We start from the raw sequence: 20,061 nt of genomic DNA, 5'->3' as shown, positions 1-20,061 counted from the left end.
CATTGAATTGCATCAAAAACACCTAAAAATTTCATGGTTTAGAGAAAACTAAAATTACATGACTCTAAATGAAAACATTACAAAATCTTCGGTAAACCATAGGGCAATCGTTGTAAAACTCCTCTAAATTGGATCAAAACCTAAATAAAATGACTGAAAAATATCCTAAAAATAAAACACTACACAATTACTTCACTTAAACCTTTTATTTACTCATACACCTCCATTTCCTTAATTTCTCAAAAATATCATCGCACTTAAAATCAACTAACTCATCAATTCGTCCACGTTATAATAAAACAAGCAAACAAAATAGATTCTAAATAATACTAATATCGCCTAAAAATAATATTAATAAACTAATATTAAAAATTGGTATGTTACAGTTTTGGTCATGAAAACGCTTTCATTGTAGTCTTTCAGATCATGAGTAAGGGTGCAAAGGTTCGGTTTGGATCGGTTCGGTTGATCGGTTTAATTGAAAATACAATTAAAAAAATTCATATTTTTCCAAATTTGTATTTCATGTATACAACTAGTAACATACCCGTGTTGACGCATGGGTACAGTAAACGTTTATTATTCGTAAACCATCGATTGATATTTATAATAGTTTTGATGTAATATAATTATTAGGTTATGTAAATAGTTTGTATTAGTTTATAAATTAGATTTATGGCCATGGTAATTCATTGGTTGATGCATCCGCATGGGTACTGGTTGGTTGAGGACGATTTTGGTAGTCGGAACATTACAATTAATGATTTTGTTTGTTAATTATTGAAAGTTAATTTTAGTAGTTAAAATTTTGATATTGAAAATAGTAAAAGATTCGTATAAAAAAACTTGTATGGTTTGAAGAATAATAAAAGAATGAAAAAATGATAGACATTATAATAAGTTTTAAAACTTAGTATTGTACTGATATTTTTTAGAATTTATGAATTTAATTGATGTAATTGATTTAATGACAGAAAAGAATATAAAAAAAGGTAACTATATAGATGTGCATAATAAAATACGAATAATTATATGACATAGGAATAAATATAAGTTTACACCATAAAAGTGTATATACCGCAACAATTTAGTTTACTATATTAGAAATAGAAATAACTAAACATCAATAGCAAAGACATGACACATATAGGTAGTTGAAATATCAAATTTAAATCTTAGGGTTTGTCCTGGAACAATGTAACTGCTGAGTAAGAAATCATTCCATTGAATTCCAGTATTAGACTCTTCATTGTAATCATTAACAAAGTCATTAGCATAATCAACAATGTCTACAAAGTGAATTGTTCCATCATCACAACACCAAGTTAGAAGACTGCGAAAGTCGTTCTTAAGAAAGGTCCCAAAAATGTTGGGCAACATCTGGGAAAAAAAATAGATAAATAAACATATATTGAAATAAAAAAAAATGAAGTATATAAATTGAAAAAGTACCATTATTGGACTTGTTAAGTCATTCTCAGAAATCTTGATATCAAATTGCAGGATTTCATTTGGATACATAATGCGATTATGAAAAGCTGGGATTTTGGTACAACAAAAAACTTCTCTGAACATTATAACTTTAAAAAGATTATTTCCATAATATCCAAAAATAATGTCAACAGTATCAGGAAAATGATGATATTGTTGGAGTTCATCCCATCCATCCTTCAAAGTAGGATTGTATAAGCTAATTTTGAATTTGATTTGGTGCATTCCACCTTCAATGTTCATAATACACCATGGGTCTTGGAGATCATCTTTGTATTTTTCTACAAATTTGGGATCAACTTCGACATGGTTCTAGATTTTGATAGGATATTATTAGAATGAGTATAAATATGGTAGAAAAAAACAATTTAGAATAAACATGTAACCAATTGAGTATTTTGATATTACCTGAATAGATAACTTGACAGCGCAAAAATTATCAATTGGAGGATTGTGATACAAGGTCATAATATATGTCATTTTTTTGTGAATGTAAGCAAAAGAAAATATAAACGATGTTGTTGGCGACCCAGATGGAGTGTCTAGCAATTAGTATTCATAATATTGAAGTATCAAAATTTAAAAAATATAGGAAATCAGGAAAGTTAAAGATATGATCAAAGCAATGTTAACGTGATTGTTGAGGTAACAAACCTCATAAACATATGCAGTGAAGTTGGTTGTAGCAATAAAACCATATTAAATGACATAGTTTTATGGGTGAGGTTGCTATTAATTTGATTTGAAAATACAAATAGTTGAATAGGGGTTATAACGATTGGCAGTTTGAGAAATTGTAAGATAAGTTTGTATAAATATATAAAATATCGAGGGTTTTTAATGGTGTGAACATCAAATTTGATAAATATATAAAATATCATGTAAAGTGGTCAAGAATTGTTAAAAAATATACAATATTTGAAAAAAATAAATGTAGAACGAAATAAAAATCAGGATTTGCAGGCCATTTTTACCCCACAATATTTGGAAGGGTATGGAGTTAACTATTGAGCATGTTTTGTCGATATTTTTTTACTCCCTCCGGTACTTATTATAACAAACAAATGACTTTTTAGTTTCATTGTGTAAGTGATGTATCCAATCTATATTTATAATGATACATTAATTATTCAAAGAATCTAAAAAGACAACTAATTTTTATAATAAGGACAGGAATAAGTAATTGGTAACATGGACCAACTTTAAAGCGTTTGTAGTGTTGAATTATTTTGTCAGGAATCTATACTATTGTAGTTGTAAGAATGCACATGGTTTTGATTGAATGTTTTTGAACGTTTGTTTGTATAGTGTAGTTACAAATACAATATGAAATAGACCCCACTTGCATGAAATTTGTAGTGTTGTTATAAAAACAATAGTAGATTTAATTGAAAACTGATAAAGTAGAGTTTCAATGGAAAAGTCAATTAAATTTGTTTATTTCAACTGACAAAAATTGATTTTTTCATTATCATACCTACCACCATAACTCATAATAAAAAAAAATCCATGTATAGAGGATATATAAGAAGTAGTTGTATTGAGTTAGAGTTGCATAAGTTTATGTCTGTTATATGTTATATAATATACCAAACTCGTCATTTACAAAGCATTTGAGATGGGTTCTTCTTCCAATAATTGTTCCAGATATAATAAGTTGGGTTATAGCCATTATTTATTGGATAAATAATATTAAATTTATTATGAATGATATATTATAGGTAGATATTTGCATAACTAATGTAATAATGGATAATTATTTAACTTATAATGCGCTGTACTGAGTATTTTTCAAAAAACCATTTATGAAGTGATGAAATTGACCCAAACTATGCACAATATCTTGCAACTTATGATCCTGTTTCATTTGAAAAACAGTTTTGTCAAAGCCATCTTGAGTTTGTGGTTTAGCAGAAAAAGTGGATATAAGGTAAGGAGTGACTCATGGCAGCTGACTGTAGGTGAATCTGGCGTTAATGGCCGATGTGTGCTGGTAAGCATATATATATTTTATGGATATGTAAGGCTGAAAGGAGTTTACATTACCTTTACAAATCATTCATAACAATTTGAATATAATTGTCTCCACAGATTATTCCCAGGAATATTAGTCAAGAGTGTTTGTATCCTAATCAGATAAATATTAAGTTAATTGATGAGGATGTTGGTTTTTCATGTAGTTGTGAGATTGAAGAAGATGATGAAGACTGTAGTGAAAAATACATAGCAAGAGAATGGCAAGATTATGTTGAAGTAAGGAGTCTAGTAATTGGTGATAGATTGGATATAATGGTTTGCAACAATGCAAAAAATATGAAAGTCAAAAAAGTTGGTTGCAATTAAGTGTATGTGTGTGTATGTGTGTGTGTGTTGTCTTAGTCTCTACAGTGTGTTATGTTATGTGTTTGTTTTATGGTGTATTATGTTGTTGAATAAACATGGTTGTGATGAATGTAACAAATATGAATGTGGTGCAAGTTTTTATGATGTTGTAGTATTTTTCATGTAATGTTAATTTTTGAAGTTTATTGAAGTCTTATAATGTTTATCGATGTTGTTATGATGAAGTTATATGTAATGTAATTAAGGAAGCAAAATTATTAGAAATGTGAAATATGTACCTATTGGACAACGAAATGTTTATAATAAATAATAAGATAGAAGTTCAGGAAATACAAAATATAATTTAAAAAAGTGTATGAAAGTTTCATCATAAATGAGAACAATTACAATATTTGATGTCATATGGAGTCGCATTTGAACTCCAATATATAATTATCGTAAAGATTATTTTTGAGGAAAAACTTAGTCCAGCCTCGGCCGATCTTGACAACCGTATCGTTTTCTTCAAACTCTAACTTGCAAGTAGTTATATTATGTGATAGTCCACATAATCTTAACTCTATGCATTTTGTTCTTCAATAAAATTCCAAATTTTGTTGGTAAAGTCTGAAAGAGAAAGATAATTATGAAAAAATTAAAAAATGTAAAATTATTGAAGAAATATGTTCTAATGCAATATAATTGAAATGAAAAATTATGAATAAATATAAATAATGCAAATACATACCAATTTTGCTTCAATATTTTGAACATCTTGAACAAAAACAACAAATGTTGGATTGCGAGTTATAGAAGTAGTCATCTTATGAAATCGAGGAAATTCATTGGTTTGAATGGGTCCATGGAATATATGTATTTTGAACTTACTATTGCCTAAATATGTAAAAGAGATTAGATCATAATCATTCAGTTCATAATAAGCTCCCAATGGACCCCAACCTTGGGTTAGATGAGGTATTGTAAGACATTGGTTGAATTTTACAATATGTTGATTTCCATTGTCATCAACCAATAACTATTGTTCGTCAAGTTCATTGTAATATTCTGCAATAAATAAATGATCTAATTCTGCAATGATCTATATAAAATAAAAAAAGAAATAAGTAAAACAAAAGGAAGTAAAAGGAATAAAAAGAAGTTAGGAAAAGGGAAAAAATAATCTGGTCTTTGTTGCATGCAGTTATGAAATAAGGATTGGTCGATTGCATGTTTGAGTCTTATGTTTTTTTTATCAAAGTTAGTACCTGAACATGGTCCCAAATATAAGAGGCATTTATTGTAGCATGTACAATGTCTGAACGGTTACCTCTAGGTATAACAGGTAAAATCTGCCTAAAATCCCCTTCAAATACAACAACCTTACCCCCAAAGATAATTTCACATTTGTTATCCTCATCACTCATGATATCTCTAAGTGTTCTGTCCAAACATTCAAATGTATATTTATGAGCCATTGGCACTTCATCCCATATGATTAGCTTGGTTTGTCGAAGAACTTCAGTCAAATCACTATTATGATCAATCTTGCAGGTTGAGTTATCAAAAATAAAAACAAGAATTTTAAATTTAGAATGTGCAGTTCGGCCTCCTGGTAATAACAATGATGCAATCCCACTTGTGGCACAGTCAATACAATTTCATGTTTGGATCTTAATGCACTTGCTAGTGTACGCCACATAAATGTTTTCCCTGTCCCACCATAACCATGCAAAAAGTATACTCCTCCTTTTTGCCTTGCCACCTACAACATGATTTTGTCATATATGATGTGTTGTTCATCTGTAATCCATGACATAATCACATTAGTTGTAGTGTTGTTATAAATATTATAAATAATTTGAAATGAATGAAAAATGTTAAGTTTAACTTTACATGTAAGTGTTGAAAACAATTGTTGGTGTTCTACTTTCAGTGTCGTAGTATCATAACTTCTCTCATCATAGATAAGCCTATTACCCAATTGATCTTGTATGTATCCTTTAGGATAAAGCAAAGAAGGAAATTCCTTCAAAGTTCTCATACTTGATTGCAATAACTTTTCAATTTCAATCAAAATTAAATTGTGCAGTTGCTCTTCATTTAGCATCAATTCTGAAACAACGTAATATTTGATTAAAATGATTAATTGGATGAATTACGTGGATGATATTATAAATTAATGATATAGTTGTGTCGATACCTTTATTATTTGTCAAAACACGTTGAGTGTGCAATATCCCGTCAGACAACCATTGGACCGTGCTGTGCCTGACATGGCATGGTCTATTAACAGCTCCAGAAATAAGCATAATAACGAACAATCTCTTTAGAAAATATCCTGAACCCCACTGAAATGCTTCTCGAATTGCTCCAATGAATTCCCTGTCATCATCTAGGAATCTCATGGCAAAGCAAGCATCTTTGAAGCTCAAATATTGAACATCACCAACTTTTCTAATCTCTTCAAATAATGTTGGTCCCTTAACAAAAGTTAACATTAACCTAAGGTAGAATAGTTCCCCTGTTGTTGGGGGGACCCATATCAATCTGCCAATAGTAAAGCCCCTTTTTCTTTGTGTCGAAATTCTATTCTTTTTGCTATATACAAATTTGGTAACAAACTGACCATATGTTAATTCCTTTACTGTTAATTCCATGTGTTAATTCCCTTGTTTGCTTGTAACCAAGCAGTGAACATGGACTCAGTGATACTTTCTCCATTTTGGAATGGTCAGTAAAGTATATGATATTCTCACCAATTAAATGAAAATACATACGTTCAACAGCGGGTTTCCTGCCATGAATCTTAAAAGAGAATATTCTTCAACAGGCTTCACTTAGAGATATATACCTACAATCTAGATATTCTTTTATTTCATCAACAGGTTGTTTAATAGCTCTTCCATGATGATGTGCAGGGAGGATTCTGGCTGTAATGCGATCATATCTCTTGTGGATGTATTTGAATAAGTATTTGATTGATGTGCTCTGGTTACACCACTCCATATTGATATGAGCCTGGTATTTCTGCAACAATGTTGTGTTGTATGGAACAACATATCTATTGTCTAAGGTAATACCATTTTTTTCAACCGTAAATGATTTTGACCTTTTTCTATAAACAAGATAGCCATCTTGATCAACAATTGTACGCTCAGTAAACGCTTTTGGAAAGTATTTTGAACACTTGTTATTTTTCATTTAAGGTGATGACAATCCAGCAAGACCACTCGGACCATGTATCATGTGACTTTTGACCAACTGGTACAAATCATTGTGCTTGGTCGGATCAGGGATTTCTGCACAAATGATTTTTTCATTATCTTCAAGTGTTGGATACTTGCTTGAAGGATGTAGAAAAATAAGAATGTAAGCATGTGGTAAGCCTCTTTTCTGAAACTATATTGTGTACATATCTGTTTAAACAAAGCAGACCATAGTAATAAATTTAAATGAATACGATTTATGTAATATAGATTTAGATTGAAATTTGAATTAGAGATCTTACATGCCAAAACATTGTCAAGTACATTGCTTTTGGTCAAGTCTTTCATGAGCTCATCAAATTTGATTTTAAATACCCTCGCAATGATGTCTGGCCGATCTTGTGGTTTCAGAATGAATTTTCTCAATTCCCTTGTAATCTCCTGCCAATTAGGATTACATGTAAAAGTAATAAATAAATCTGGAAAACCAATAACACTTGATATTGTCATTTCATCAAAATACAACTGATCCATGTATCTCGTACTCCCTACGAAGGTTGATGGTAGGACTACTCTTGTTCCTTGGAAAGTATTTTGAGTTTCGTTAAAACCATTGTTGGAATCAATAAGCTGTCTATACTTACCAACTCTCAATTTGGATTGATTCCTCCTTAGCCAATTGAGTCATTCTGATTTCATCATTGTATAGCCATCAACCAAAAATTGTTGAAATAGTCTCTTGGAAAATAGCAAAATCATTGTTTCCATTTTTCGTGCTTGAATTCTAAAGGATAGCCAAGCTTTGATTGTTAGCCTGTTGTGGCTAGTAATAATAGTTTCATGCATGTACCTATGCAAAAGGTCAGGACGATAACCATCTTCACCATAAGGAAATAGAAGTAGATATTGAAACCCAAGATAACTCGCATGGAATTCATCAATTCTTTGTAAATTCCTCAACTGACTTTGCATGATTATATCTCTTCTCTCAGCCGAGTCAACATCACCAGCAATTAGTGCAGCAACTTCCAAAACAGTTGGTTTGTTGTAGACTCTACCGTCAGTCTTCCTTTCAGAGATTAGTTTCAAATAGACATCTTGGACAGGTCCTTCTTTAAAGATATCTCGAGCCATTCTGAAAGCCTTAGCATTAACATTATTGATATCAAGCATATCTTTCAGTGCCTTGACAATGTTTTCATCAATATCTTTATTGTCTCTGGCATGATAAAAGTAATGTTAAGTATATTAATTTCAACACCTATGTGGTAAAAATAAAATTCATATGTGTAATAAATAAGATGTACCTAAAACTGTCCATTCTATTTTCAATTTCATTATATGTGTCATAGATATACAAGTGAGTAAATTTAGGACGTTCTCCTGGCAAAGGTAACAATGATCCAATACGGTGGCAGACTTGACCTTGAATCCACAAATTAGGTGGGCCTCTTCCATTGTTAGAAATTGTATCCATTTTCATCCATGGAGATGTAAATGAGAACATAGCATTATATGTTCTTGCATTTTTTTGATAGTTTTTGCTAGGTTTGCTTTGGTTTTGGAATAAGAGCTCCTGAAGTACTGCTGGTGGTTGTTCTAACAGTGGGAGTTGTACTTTGCCAGTACCACAACATAATTGAAACTTAGGAATAGTAGTATTCCTTGGTTTATTTTTCATTTCTTGATACCACATGAGTGCTCAGCATTTTGGACACTCTCAAACAGGGTCACTGTGACACCCTAAATCCCAAAAATAATTATTATTATTATTTATTCGAAAACTGAGTTTGATTTGCAGCGGAAACTGCCAAATAAAAACTTTTATATTCATATAAGAATTCTTCCACATGATTTAGGATACCACATTGAATCATAACAAACATAATTCACATTTAACTTCCTTGAAAAATATAATACTTTTCTTTTACATCATAGAAAATGATTTTCTTGTACAAAACTAAATAAGTAAGCATATCCTTTTCCTAGTGTCACTATCAGAGCGGAGCTTTTTCCCAAATTAACAACGACACAATACAAATATTCATGGAAGGCATGTACTTGACTCCAAGACTCATAACCTATAGAACTACGGTTTCGCAACCGCAGCGCCAAGCCAGCAAACACAAACAACGAAGGGGTGAGTTTCGAGAACATGTAATAGTATAAAATAAATGAAAAGAACACGCAAGAAATCAAGTTTAAATACCGTATCAAACCAAATCACATTTAGAAGAAATCATCAAACATCAACACAATCCAATCATCAAGTATAAACGTCACCATATCAAATCACCAAATATAAGCATTGCCACATCAATCATATTTAACACAAATATCAAGATATTTATAAAACAACAGACTATTATTATATTCCAAATCACAGGAGGGGGACTATCGTGGTGGTCTCATCATCTGAGAATTGATGTTGTTTGGAATGAATAGGTGGAGAACTGTGAACAACACTACCTATTGTGATAGGTGTTGTTATAAGATCTGGAATATGATTAGTATGCACCTTTCTTTTGTGATTAACAGGAATGTCTGTTTTGGGTAGTGAGTCTGCAGATCGCTTGTTCCTAACTTCTTTCTGTATTTCACAATTTGGGAGAGGATTAACAGCTTCATTTCCAATCTCACTAACTTTTAACCCATGTACACTTCTTCTTGCTTGTATTGGTCTGAGAGGAGTATCTTGCTTATGTTCTACATTAGGTTTTTTACCTTTGAATGTATGAACATTTGTAGTAGGTGTTTTGTTAACCGTAGCAGAAGTAATGTCAGAAAGAGGTTTCTTTTGGTTCGGTTGTGATGCATTACTATTCTTGTTCTTTCTCAATGACAATCTTCTAATCCTAGCTTGAGCAGTCTTTGTTTTAAGAGAATCTTTATCTCTATTCATAATCTGTGAAATGGACTTCTTAAAAAACAGGCTTCACACATATAGGGTGATAATATGAGATTTATGGTCAGAAATTGACGTAAAGTAGAAACTAACTAATGTAAGTTCAAGCTAAATTTATTTTATGAGGGTATGAAAGTTTAATGAACATATTTAATCATTACTGGGGATGCAATAATTTAGTATGTATGATGTGCACTTGAAAGAGTGAATAATGGAATACATAGAATGTATACATTTTGATATGGTAACAGCTTGTTCATTTGAATGATATTGAAACATAACGATAAAACATGAGTGTAAATAAAGAAGAACAAATGGGAGACGATACCTGAAATGGTAGAAGAATTCCTGAAGTGTAATCAAGTCTCTATAATGCATAGAGGGTGATAATGAGACAATGATGTTGTGTTTGGATTGGAGTATGTGGATTCACAATGGTTTATAATTCAATAATATTTAAATTTAAAAAAACAAAAGCTTTGATAAATGAGATACGAATTAGAAAGGTATATTATGGAGGTGAAAAAGTTGAAAAAGTAAATAGGGAGCTACCTTGCATTTTAAAAGAAGGACATGAACATGGTATCTTTGAGATTATATCTCCAAGGAAAAAAAAAGGACAATTTAACAGCTGTGTTACATATGATATAGTGTGGTTGTCAAGGCAGAAAATGATGGTAATAGTAAACTATTAGTCCATAGGTCTTGCGTGTAAGATTTATTTGGAAAAGTTAGACATTGGCATTAAATGCATGGCAGCTGAATAAAGGGAGTGATATGTGAATGTCTTGTCCAAAAGTGATAGTTGTCTTAACACTAATAAAACAATATTATAAAAATAAGGTGGGCACATCTTGCTAGTTAGTAAGTTAGGTAACAAATTAAAGTTTAAGTAGAAAACATGTATGTCATCGTATTAGTGTACTACACATATATATATTGTATATGGTATTTATATGTATGTAGATTTACTTTTGTGGTAATACACAAACATTCAAAGTTCATGAATCCTATTACGTGGATGCTGTTAGTTGATGTATAAATATATACAGTGGATGTAGACATGATTAATATTCATGTAAACCACTTGAGACTGAAGTACATACCACTTGGTTAGTTTGTTTACCCTTATAACTTAATAGAAAACTAATCTCCAATATAACTTAATAGAAAACTAATCTCCAATATAATGTGGTTGATTCCAATTTAGATAACAATATGGATGCTAACATAGATAATGGGGTTAACATGATAAATGGAGATGAAGAGATAATATGATATAGAGATGTAACAACTTGCAATGTAAGTAGCAATTTATTCTAGCATGTATGAACTATTTAATAGGATGATTGTGTCTTCAACATACATTTATTATAAAATGTCAAATAGTATGTATGAAATGTGATAACCCCACAGGCATACATATATTATAAAATGTTTTGAAAAAGTAGTATATAACTCTAATATGCAAGTTGTAAAGTATAAGTTTGGTGAAATTTAAACCCACCAGCTGATGTTGTAATAAATCTTACACCAGTTTTCCTCCCTCATTCAATCATAGGCCAAAGTGGTTATGACAATTAAATAATGGAGCAAGATATAAGACCAATATGACTGGGAACTGAACATATGAAGTAGATATGAAGAGGTAAACTCTCCTATAAGTCTCGTATATCTTGGGATCAAATGATCAACCAAGATAATACAAATAAGTAGTAATATTACAACACATTATAGATAGAACAAAATAGGATCAGATATGAATATTGGCATTGAAGACACTAAAAGCAGGATAACATTCAACATAAATTATGATCCTTCCAAAAAACATAAACACATGAGCAGCGGTCATTTCTTCTCCTGTTTGATGAGCTTGACTCTCTTTGATGAAGAGTGCCTGGTAGGAATGGGCTCATCTTGGGTTGCAGCGAGAAGAGTGTCATCTATTGGCTTTGCATGAGAAGGAGTGGCATGATCAGCAAGAGATAGGTTGCATGAGAGTGAGTTGTGTCATTGTGTCCCAATTTTTTGAAGCTTCAAGCACCTTAAAGCTGCTAAAAGGTGTCATCTGACTCAGACTCTCAGGGTCATTCTCTGCTGTTCTAGATACGTCTTGCTGCATACAACCAATTGCAATATCAATGATCTTTCTAATTATTGTTTGTTATTGTGGTATGTTGCTTATAATAGTATAGATAGTTCACATGCAACATCATTATAGATCAAAGTAAGTATTGTTAAATATTGTGGTATGTTACTTATAATAATATAGATAGATAACATGCAACATCATTATATATCAAAGTATAGTATAGTATACAAAGTTATTGTGGTATCATGCATACAATAATATAGATAGAAAACATGCAGCTTATTTATAAAGTGCGTATGAGAAATTACCGCTGAGATGGTGATATTATCATCCAGTTGATGAAAAGGGGCATTGCTGTTCTGAATCATATCAGTTGGTTCATCTTCAGGAGTTTCCGGCTCAGCAATCTTTAAAATGAAATATACATAATAGAAATCAATTCTTACAATTGTTAGGTTATATATTATTTCAGTTCTATAATATGGAATTTATATATTAAGAGGTCAGATATACTTGGTAGTTAGGGAACCTAGACTTGACTTGATCAACAAAAGGTTTTCCAACCTTAAAACAAACAACAGAGGCTGATTTCCATCTTGGCTGCCATTTTACTTTAAACACCATAGTCTTTCCAGCAAGGTCGTCCATCAAGAGGGGGTACTCTAATCGATTAGTTAAACCATCCTGATCAAAACATATAGGAAAACATATATGCCAATCTCTAAGTTCTAATACATAATAATTATAGATATAGTGGATGAGGTATAACCATTTTACAAACTTGGATCATGTTAATGCGGAGCTGAGAAGCAGAAACCCCCAACAATTAAGTAACCTCGCGGTCCCAAAAAACAAAGGTTGTGTTGTCAACAGCATAAGACACATTAACTTCAAGCTTGTATCTAGGTAAATAATGGTGTATTAGTAATTAGAGTTCTCTTTACAAAATAGGATTTATATGTGATATATCAAGCTTGTACCTGACAATTTCAGTCTTAGTGTTGTGGCCATCGTCACATGTATAAGGAGGTTTGTCACCTTTAGCAGTCTTAGGACATTTATGGCAAGCAAAATAGTACCATCCATTCTTTGTAGAATTGACCTTCTCAATCTTAGCAACCGTGACACAGTATGTCATCTGCCTCATAACAATATAATCTTACCTACAGTTTGAATATGATATGAACTTTGACTTTTAGATATAGTTATAACGGAAAACCAAACCCAAACCTGATCAAGCTGGATCACTTGTGAAAGTGGCAGAACCTGGTTATTAGAGAGCAGATCTTCCTCAGAACTGACTTGTGTACCAGACATTGACTGTGTACACATCAGTTGGCTTTGAGACTGAGTTTGTTGGTCTTTAGGTAGGCTGAATAAGTCAATGTAAAAACATTAGATGATACATAGATTTTATAAGGCATCATTATAAAGTATTAAAATCCAACATTGTGCAAGTTGCTAGAATGGAAGATTCATAAAATTTAAACCCACCTATCCCTGAACTGATTAATCTCTGAGATGTCAACGTTGATGAACAACTTAGTGTAAGAGTAAGTGTTTGAAACACTAAGCGGGAAGCGACCTAAAAAATAAATATATTGGTAATTTCAAAGTATATGTTTCAGTATTAGTATGTAATTACAAAAAATAGTTGAGAAAGAACTACGTTAAGAGATTTTATTAGACCTTCTTCTTTCACTTTGCAGTTGGTTAGCATAACAATCAGTGGACCATTGACTTTTCTCTCAGTATTAAACTAAATAAACCTTCCAGCATACTCCTCCCATAACGTGCAGTTAAGGGATATGTCACTGCAAGTAAGTTATATGTTTTTGTACGTTAGACATGGACGATTGATTTGTTCATATTAAGGTTATTATGATATATACCTCAGATCTTTCATTGTAAAATTGACTTGTAGTTTTTTTTTCGGTTCCTTCAATAAGCTGACAAAAACCCATATCCGGAACAACTCCAATGACATCTACATCCATGCATTAATAAGTTAGCATAATGGATTACACACATAATAAGAACAGAAAAGATTATTAATACTGCATTATATGTAGTGACACATTAATAACCAACTAACAAATTAATATATCAGGTTTTCACTTCCCATCCAAGATTTCAGCAAAAGGTTTGAATTTCAAACCAGGAGATGGAATATTGTGAACATTGACATCAACCGCAGTGGAACCACCGGTTCATCTTAGTCTGTATTTGTGCTCAGATGCCTTGAAAGCTAGGTCATTCTTCAAAACATTAAAGTTACTTAGTGTGTAGGTTGAATTCTCCTGTAGGATTTTGTCAACCATAACTTTGTAACCAGTAGGGATTATAACTTGTATATCAGTCCCCTATGATATAAACATAACATGTTAGGGTGAACTGATAAATAAATGATTATAGTTTGACAAACAAAATGAATCAAAATATAAAAACATGAAACAAACCTTGGCATCAACAGTGATCATCTCTAGGTGTTCCTTCCCATCCTTAACAACGACCCATTTGTCTTTGATCCTAACAGCTAGCTTCCAAAGGTCCTTTTTGTCTGTAATGTCTTGAATAAACTCAACTGGCTTTTCAATCACCAAAGCTGATACAAACAGAACATTTCTCAAACGGGTAAATAAATAAACATTATAACATAAGTTAACATTGGAAATAGCAGTTCTACTATCATATATACGGACTTGTAAAGAAAGGGTTAATATATAAAAGAACCAGTTTGAGATCTATGTCAATAAACAGTTTAAAAAACGGATCTTGTTACATATATTGAGAAGGAGTTGTTTTACAAAAACAAAGTTAGAAAAGGCTCTAAAACAAACAACAAATAAACCATATATAAAATATTAAACCAGATATAAGGTTAAAACATGTGAAAAGGAGTTGTTTTACAAAAAAAATGTTCAAAATGCTCTCAAACAAACAACAAATAAACCATATATAAAATATTAAACCAGATATAAGGTTAAAACATGTGAAAAGGAGTTGTTTTACAAAAAAAAAAAAATTCAAAATGCTCTAAAACAAACAATAAATAAACCATATATAAGTTATTAAACCATATATAAGGTTAAAACTTTTGAAAAGGAGTTGTTTTTCAAAAAATAATGTACAAAATGCTCTAAAACAAACAACAATTAAACCATATATAAGTTATTATCAGCAGATCTATATGATAATATAATGGAAAATAAAAAAAAAGAGTGTTTACTAGCCATGGAATGCAGAGAGATTAAGTTCCTTTCAAAGTTTGATGTTGGGATAAAGTGATAGTGGTAGAGAGATAGATATGATATGTTATAGACCAAGGTTTTGGGAATAGTGATATGATATCCTGACAAAAAGATTTGAATGAGTTTCTCTTTTCCCTCTCAACTTACACGGTTACCTATTGTTAGAATGTAATGTGACTTCTGTTTTTTGTGTGCAAAGTAACTGAACCAAACATATTATTTAGTTAGATGACATCATGTTAGTTAATTGTGGTGATTTGGTTGAATAAAGTAATTTATAGACATATTTTACCCTTACTTTGGTGATTTGTCAATAAACCAGGCTGGGGCAATAAGAGGTTTTCCACAACATCTTCTCTTCTTATATTAAGAGAGATATACTCAAATATTTCATAGAACTTTGTTTTCCATGTTCTCTTTTTTCAAACTATATAATTAACATGGAAAAACTAACATGAGATGGACAATCTCATCGTCGGTGAAGAACGATAGATTAGGTGAGACTGACGTCTAATGTTCTTTTTTATTAGAAACGAAATAGACTGTGAGGATGAGATGAGATGATGATGGGAGAAAGTGAATGAATTAAGCTTAATCACAAAGTGAATGAATTAATTTTGAGCTTAATCACAAATATGTGTGTGTGTGAGGAAGGATAATATTTCTAAAATGAAGAGTGAGGTTAGCATCGGTTCGGTTTATTGTTTCTTTGGATCTCAAAATTAAAATCTAAAAACTGAACCAAATTATATCGATTTTGATTGATTCGGTCCGGTTTTAAACTGAACCAAACAATTCTATTCCATCAATTTTGTCCAAACTAATTACACTCGTAATCATGATGATCAGAACGAAAGATATTTGTGTTTACGAGTGAGTGAGAATTTGTGGAGACAAAAAACTTTGTTTCAAGGCATACACTTTATCTATCAACTGGATCCATCACCTTGCTTTTTGATGGAAGAAAGCAAGAAGAACAAGAAAGAGGAGTTGGAATGGGGAAGAAAGACATGGAAACTACTTTCAAAGGTTCGAATGGAATCACCGCTGATTCAATGCATAACTAACTTCGTATCAATGGATTTAATGGCGAATACTCTCTTATCAGCTGGTGCATCACCAGCAATGGTTCATTCTCTCGAAGAGATTCCAGATTTTACTCCACGCGTCGGTTCTCTCTGTCTCAATGTTGGAACACTTTCTCCTTCTTCTCTTCCTGGAATGATAGCTGCTGCTAAGCTATGCTCTGAGTTGGATATCCCTTGGGTTCTTGATCCTGTTGCTGTCTCTGTTTCTTCTTTCCGTTTCGATGCTTGCGTTCAACTTGTTCGATTCAAACCAACTGTTATTCGAGGAAATGCCTCTGAAATTATCTCTCTTTCTTCTTCCTCGCTTCAATCCTCTGCTGCCTCAAAGGTAACTCTAAATTCAACTCTAGAAAGATAATTGAGGCTGTACTGGTTGTAGAAAAGATGATTGAATATCTACTTAGGCTGTTTGATCATGAATGAAATTGATTTAGACTCTTTAAATTTAAATTCCTTGTATTTCTCTACATTTAGGACAATTGCGATACCATTTGAAGTGCTTACACATACAGGAAGAAAAAAAAAAAGGCACTTAAAGAAACATTGCCATGAATGCATCAATGTTAGCTTAAATTTTGGGAAATTCATTGACTTCAAATTTAGAGATCAAATTCGTATGAAGGAGATATCAGATATGTAGGTTCCATAGTAAGAACCTAAGTTGGTGTGGAGAAGATATGTAGATTATGTAGTAAAAAGGGTCGATTATATGTGGGGCAGCTTAATCACTAGAAGAAAAGAACAACCAAATTAGATTATAGGCAAAAACTATTCAGAAAAATTTAGAGGCCAATGGTTTGGCTATAGACATGATCTATTTATAAGATTTGGTTGTTGTTGTGTTTCTGATAGCTTTCCCTAGGAAAGGTAGATGGAAAAAATAGATTTCACTTACACGGTCTCATCCAAAATTAAACAAAAACTCTGTTCATTCCTTCTCTAACCTTTGATCTGGGGTTTTGGATTTGCACTCTGTAATTTAGCTCTTCTGTTGTAAAGGGTGTGGACAGTACTCATGGTTCAATGGATGCAGTTGAAGCAGCAAAGTTGTTGGCTCAAACAAGTGGTGCCATAGTTGCAGTGTCCGGGGCCACTGACATTGTCACAGATGGAAATCGAGTTGTTGGTGCTCATAATGGGGTGGCACTGATGCAAAAAATAACAGCAACTGGGTGTTCAGTCACCGCACTTATTGCTGCCTTTGTTGCAGTTGACAAAAACCATGCTTTAGATGCAACAGTATCGGCATTATCTGTATTTGGTGTTGCGGGTGAGCTGGGAATGAAGATGGCTAAAGGTCCTGCATCGTTGCGGATGCACTTGATAGATGCACTCTACGGTCTTGATGAAGCAACCTTGCAATCTCATGTTAATATCACTAGCTTGGGTTGAAATCTGATATCCGCATGTAGCTCTTGTAAGTTGGTAGTTATTATTACATTTTATATCTATCATAGCTCATAGTTGTTAATTTTGGTATCCACTAGTTCAAGATGGATCTTAGTGACAGTGGAGATCCTCTAGAATTTTTGTCAATAATCACTAGCTAGTAATAACAGGATGTTCTGCTTTAAAATATCTTTCGGTTTAACTAGTATTGCCCTTCGCTAGAAACAATGGTATAGTTTTTTTGGCCTCGTAACTTATGTTGGTCAACGTTAACCATATTTTGAAAGTTAATTCCTTATAATGTCTGTGATGCATAGGAATTGATTTGTTGAAAGTTGTTCCTGAACTGTTGAGGTTGAGACATCGCTTATCATGTGGAAGATCTGTAGAGTTAATTATATATATGAGGGAATGAATAACATTTTCTTACATGCATTATGCAGTAAACTTTTTATTTATTCAGGTTTTGTTTCATAGACTAATTTGATATTGTTCCATCATGCTTTTTTTCCCTTTTTCATTCTTGTTCATGTGCAATAATAGCTAATGTTTCACCACTTATGATGCCTGTGACTTGTTTGATATTTCTTTTTTTTAATGCGTAACATGTAGTCTGAGGCATTTTTCGTTCAAATTTCATCTTCAGATTGATTAAATGGCACTAAGTAAGTAGTAGCTACAAATACCCTTTTTTTAACACAAAAATACAAATCACCATATATTGTTTCATGGGATTACAAATAAGATATCAAATACAATTTTTCAATCAAACCTGACAGCATACAAGACCAATCTCACTGCCATCTGTAATTAAAAACCACTCCGTCGCTTTTCCATTTCTACAGCACGGTACTAGTATTTCAAATGGACACTCATCCTCAGCAATGTCTCTGCACCATCGGTGGCAATCTGTCCTGGTGGGATAAGAGGTCTCAGTTCTGCAAACCCCCTTGCATTCTTGAACTTTCCTGTACCTCCTATTACAGATAATCGCGACATGGTACTTCCTATCTTATACAAACCATAAAAGTTCAAGCTATCTCCATATTCCCCTCCTTCAAACAAGGCTGTGAATACCATCATCTGTCTGCTCCCATCTGCTGAACTGGCCACATAAACACCTTGAGCTTTCCCAACCATTTGAGAACCCAATTCAGGTTGAGATGTTAGTATATCATCAATAACAGTGATTGTACCAAATCCTAGTCCAAGTCCATCAGGTCCTAACTGCACCTGAGCATTGTTTTGATTGTTGCTGTTTGGTGCAAACGAAGTACCGGCCAAGCCAGTTCCTAATGGGATACCGGTAACACCATTGACGGTGGGGATAGCACCATTTGCATTAGGGATGGGAATCCCACCTTGTGGAGTGTTGAATCCTATTGGCGTAGCAAAGGGCACTTGGCCACTGTATATGTTGCCCAACAAACCAGTTACAGGTCGAGCCGTTGGGTTACTTCCACCAAGAATGTCATGCATGAACAACTCAATGATTGGTTCTTTCCCTGTGGCTGCAATAGGATCAACTGCTGTTATAGACATTGTTAAATAAGAAAAAACAACCAACATTACCAAGGGAGATATAGTTAGTAATCCCATAGCCATCTTTTTTCCAAGTTTTTCAGATATAGATACTAGTATTTCTTTGTGGTAATGAATCTTTGTTTGGATGAGTGGATTGAAATGCAAGTCTTGGTATTATATAAGAGGGAATGAAGGGCGTGTTGGAGTGGTTGTGATGCATGGATCATACTGAAGTTGTTGAAATTTACAGGAAAGTAGATCACATTTTGCCAAAATTGTAGTCAATATTTCTGATAAGTGGCGTTGTTGAGATCTAATGGAAGATACACTAGAATTCGTATAAACTTATGCCAATTCTATTTTAAAAAAATATATTTTAGTCAAGCATAGCTATGAATATTATATAACTCAATGAGGTTCTGTGTAGAAATTCATTGGAAAAACAAATTCTTTGCTGAGTTGCAATCGCTACTTTTTCCTTTTCTAAATACTTTTGTTATGACAAGTCAGCAACATGAGAGGTGTTGCAAGTACAGCTAAACCAAAATCTCAAGTCAATAGCTAGTGTGGATGAAATTGAAATATGTTGTATTTCGAAACATCATTTATTTAAACCATTTATCTGTAGTCATAACTCAACCAAATTCTTAAAATTACTTAGAGCTATTAACTCATGACGTCATTTATTATTAATATTATTATTATTATTATTATTATTATTATTATTATTATTATTATTATTATTATTATTATTATTATTATTATTTACGAAATTCTCCAAATCTTATATATA

At 32.3% G+C, this 20,061-nt stretch overlaps 3 protein-coding genes and 2 pseudogenes across 5 annotated transcripts; 1 reads left to right on the top strand and 4 right to left on the bottom strand.

Moving 5' to 3' along the window:
• Positions 1 to 1,079: 1,079 nt before the first annotated feature.
• On the bottom strand, positions 1,080 to 1,971 carry LOC146954345 (uncharacterized). Its single transcript, XM_085755395.1, has 3 exons — positions 1,900 to 1,971; positions 1,453 to 1,803; positions 1,080 to 1,380 (listed from the first exon to the last, which is right to left on the bottom strand). The coding sequence occupies exons 1-3, from the start codon at positions 1,969 to 1,971 to the stop codon at positions 1,117 to 1,119; spliced, it is 687 nt and encodes a 228-aa protein (XP_085611521.1). The 3' UTR covers positions 1,080 to 1,116.
• Positions 1,972 to 4,849: 2,878 nt separating this feature from the next.
• On the bottom strand, positions 4,850 to 8,496 carry LOC146954344 (uncharacterized). Its single transcript, XM_085744422.1, has 4 exons — positions 8,327 to 8,496; positions 7,870 to 8,238; positions 5,079 to 5,253; positions 4,850 to 4,912 (listed from the first exon to the last, which is right to left on the bottom strand). Exons 1-4 carry the CDS (start codon positions 8,494 to 8,496, stop codon positions 4,850 to 4,852), a joined length of 777 nt encoding a protein of 258 aa, XP_085600548.1.
• Positions 8,497 to 11,899: 3,403 nt separating this feature from the next.
• On the bottom strand, positions 11,900 to 15,740 carry LOC146954343 (uncharacterized; annotated as a pseudogene).
• A 354-nt stretch (positions 15,741 to 16,094) lies between these two features.
• On the top strand, positions 16,095 to 19,680 carry LOC146954341 (hydroxyethylthiazole kinase family protein). 3 transcript variants are annotated; one of them, XM_085715942.1, is made up of 3 exons: positions 16,099 to 16,683; positions 17,355 to 17,772; positions 18,357 to 19,680. In XM_085715942.1, exons 1-2 carry the CDS (start codon positions 16,225 to 16,227, stop codon positions 17,745 to 17,747), a joined length of 852 nt encoding a protein of 283 aa, XP_085572068.1. In that variant the 5' UTR covers positions 16,099 to 16,224; the 3' UTR covers positions 17,748 to 17,772; positions 18,357 to 19,680. The 3 variants fall into 3 exon arrangements, with proteins under 3 accessions (XP_085572079.1, XP_085572068.1, XP_085572065.1); XM_085715939.1 differs by lacking the exon at positions 18,357 to 19,680 and adding an exon at positions 18,062 to 18,301; XM_085715953.1 differs by lacking the exon at positions 18,357 to 19,680 and having other exon boundaries at positions 16,095 to 16,683; positions 17,355 to 17,946.
• Positions 18,479 to 19,349, bottom strand: LOC146954342 (dirigent protein 18 pseudogene; annotated as a pseudogene).
• Positions 19,681 to 20,061: the final 381 nt, after the last annotated feature.

Source organism: Medicago sativa, chromosome 1 (assembly GCF_051527215.1).
Source record: "Medicago sativa cultivar Bolivia chromosome 1, Bolivia_mono, whole genome shotgun sequence".
Taxonomy (NCBI): domain Eukaryota; kingdom Viridiplantae; phylum Streptophyta; class Magnoliopsida; order Fabales; family Fabaceae; genus Medicago; species Medicago sativa.
The sequence above is the reverse complement of the archived record's forward strand: the minus strand, read 5'-3'. Positions and strand labels throughout refer to the sequence as shown.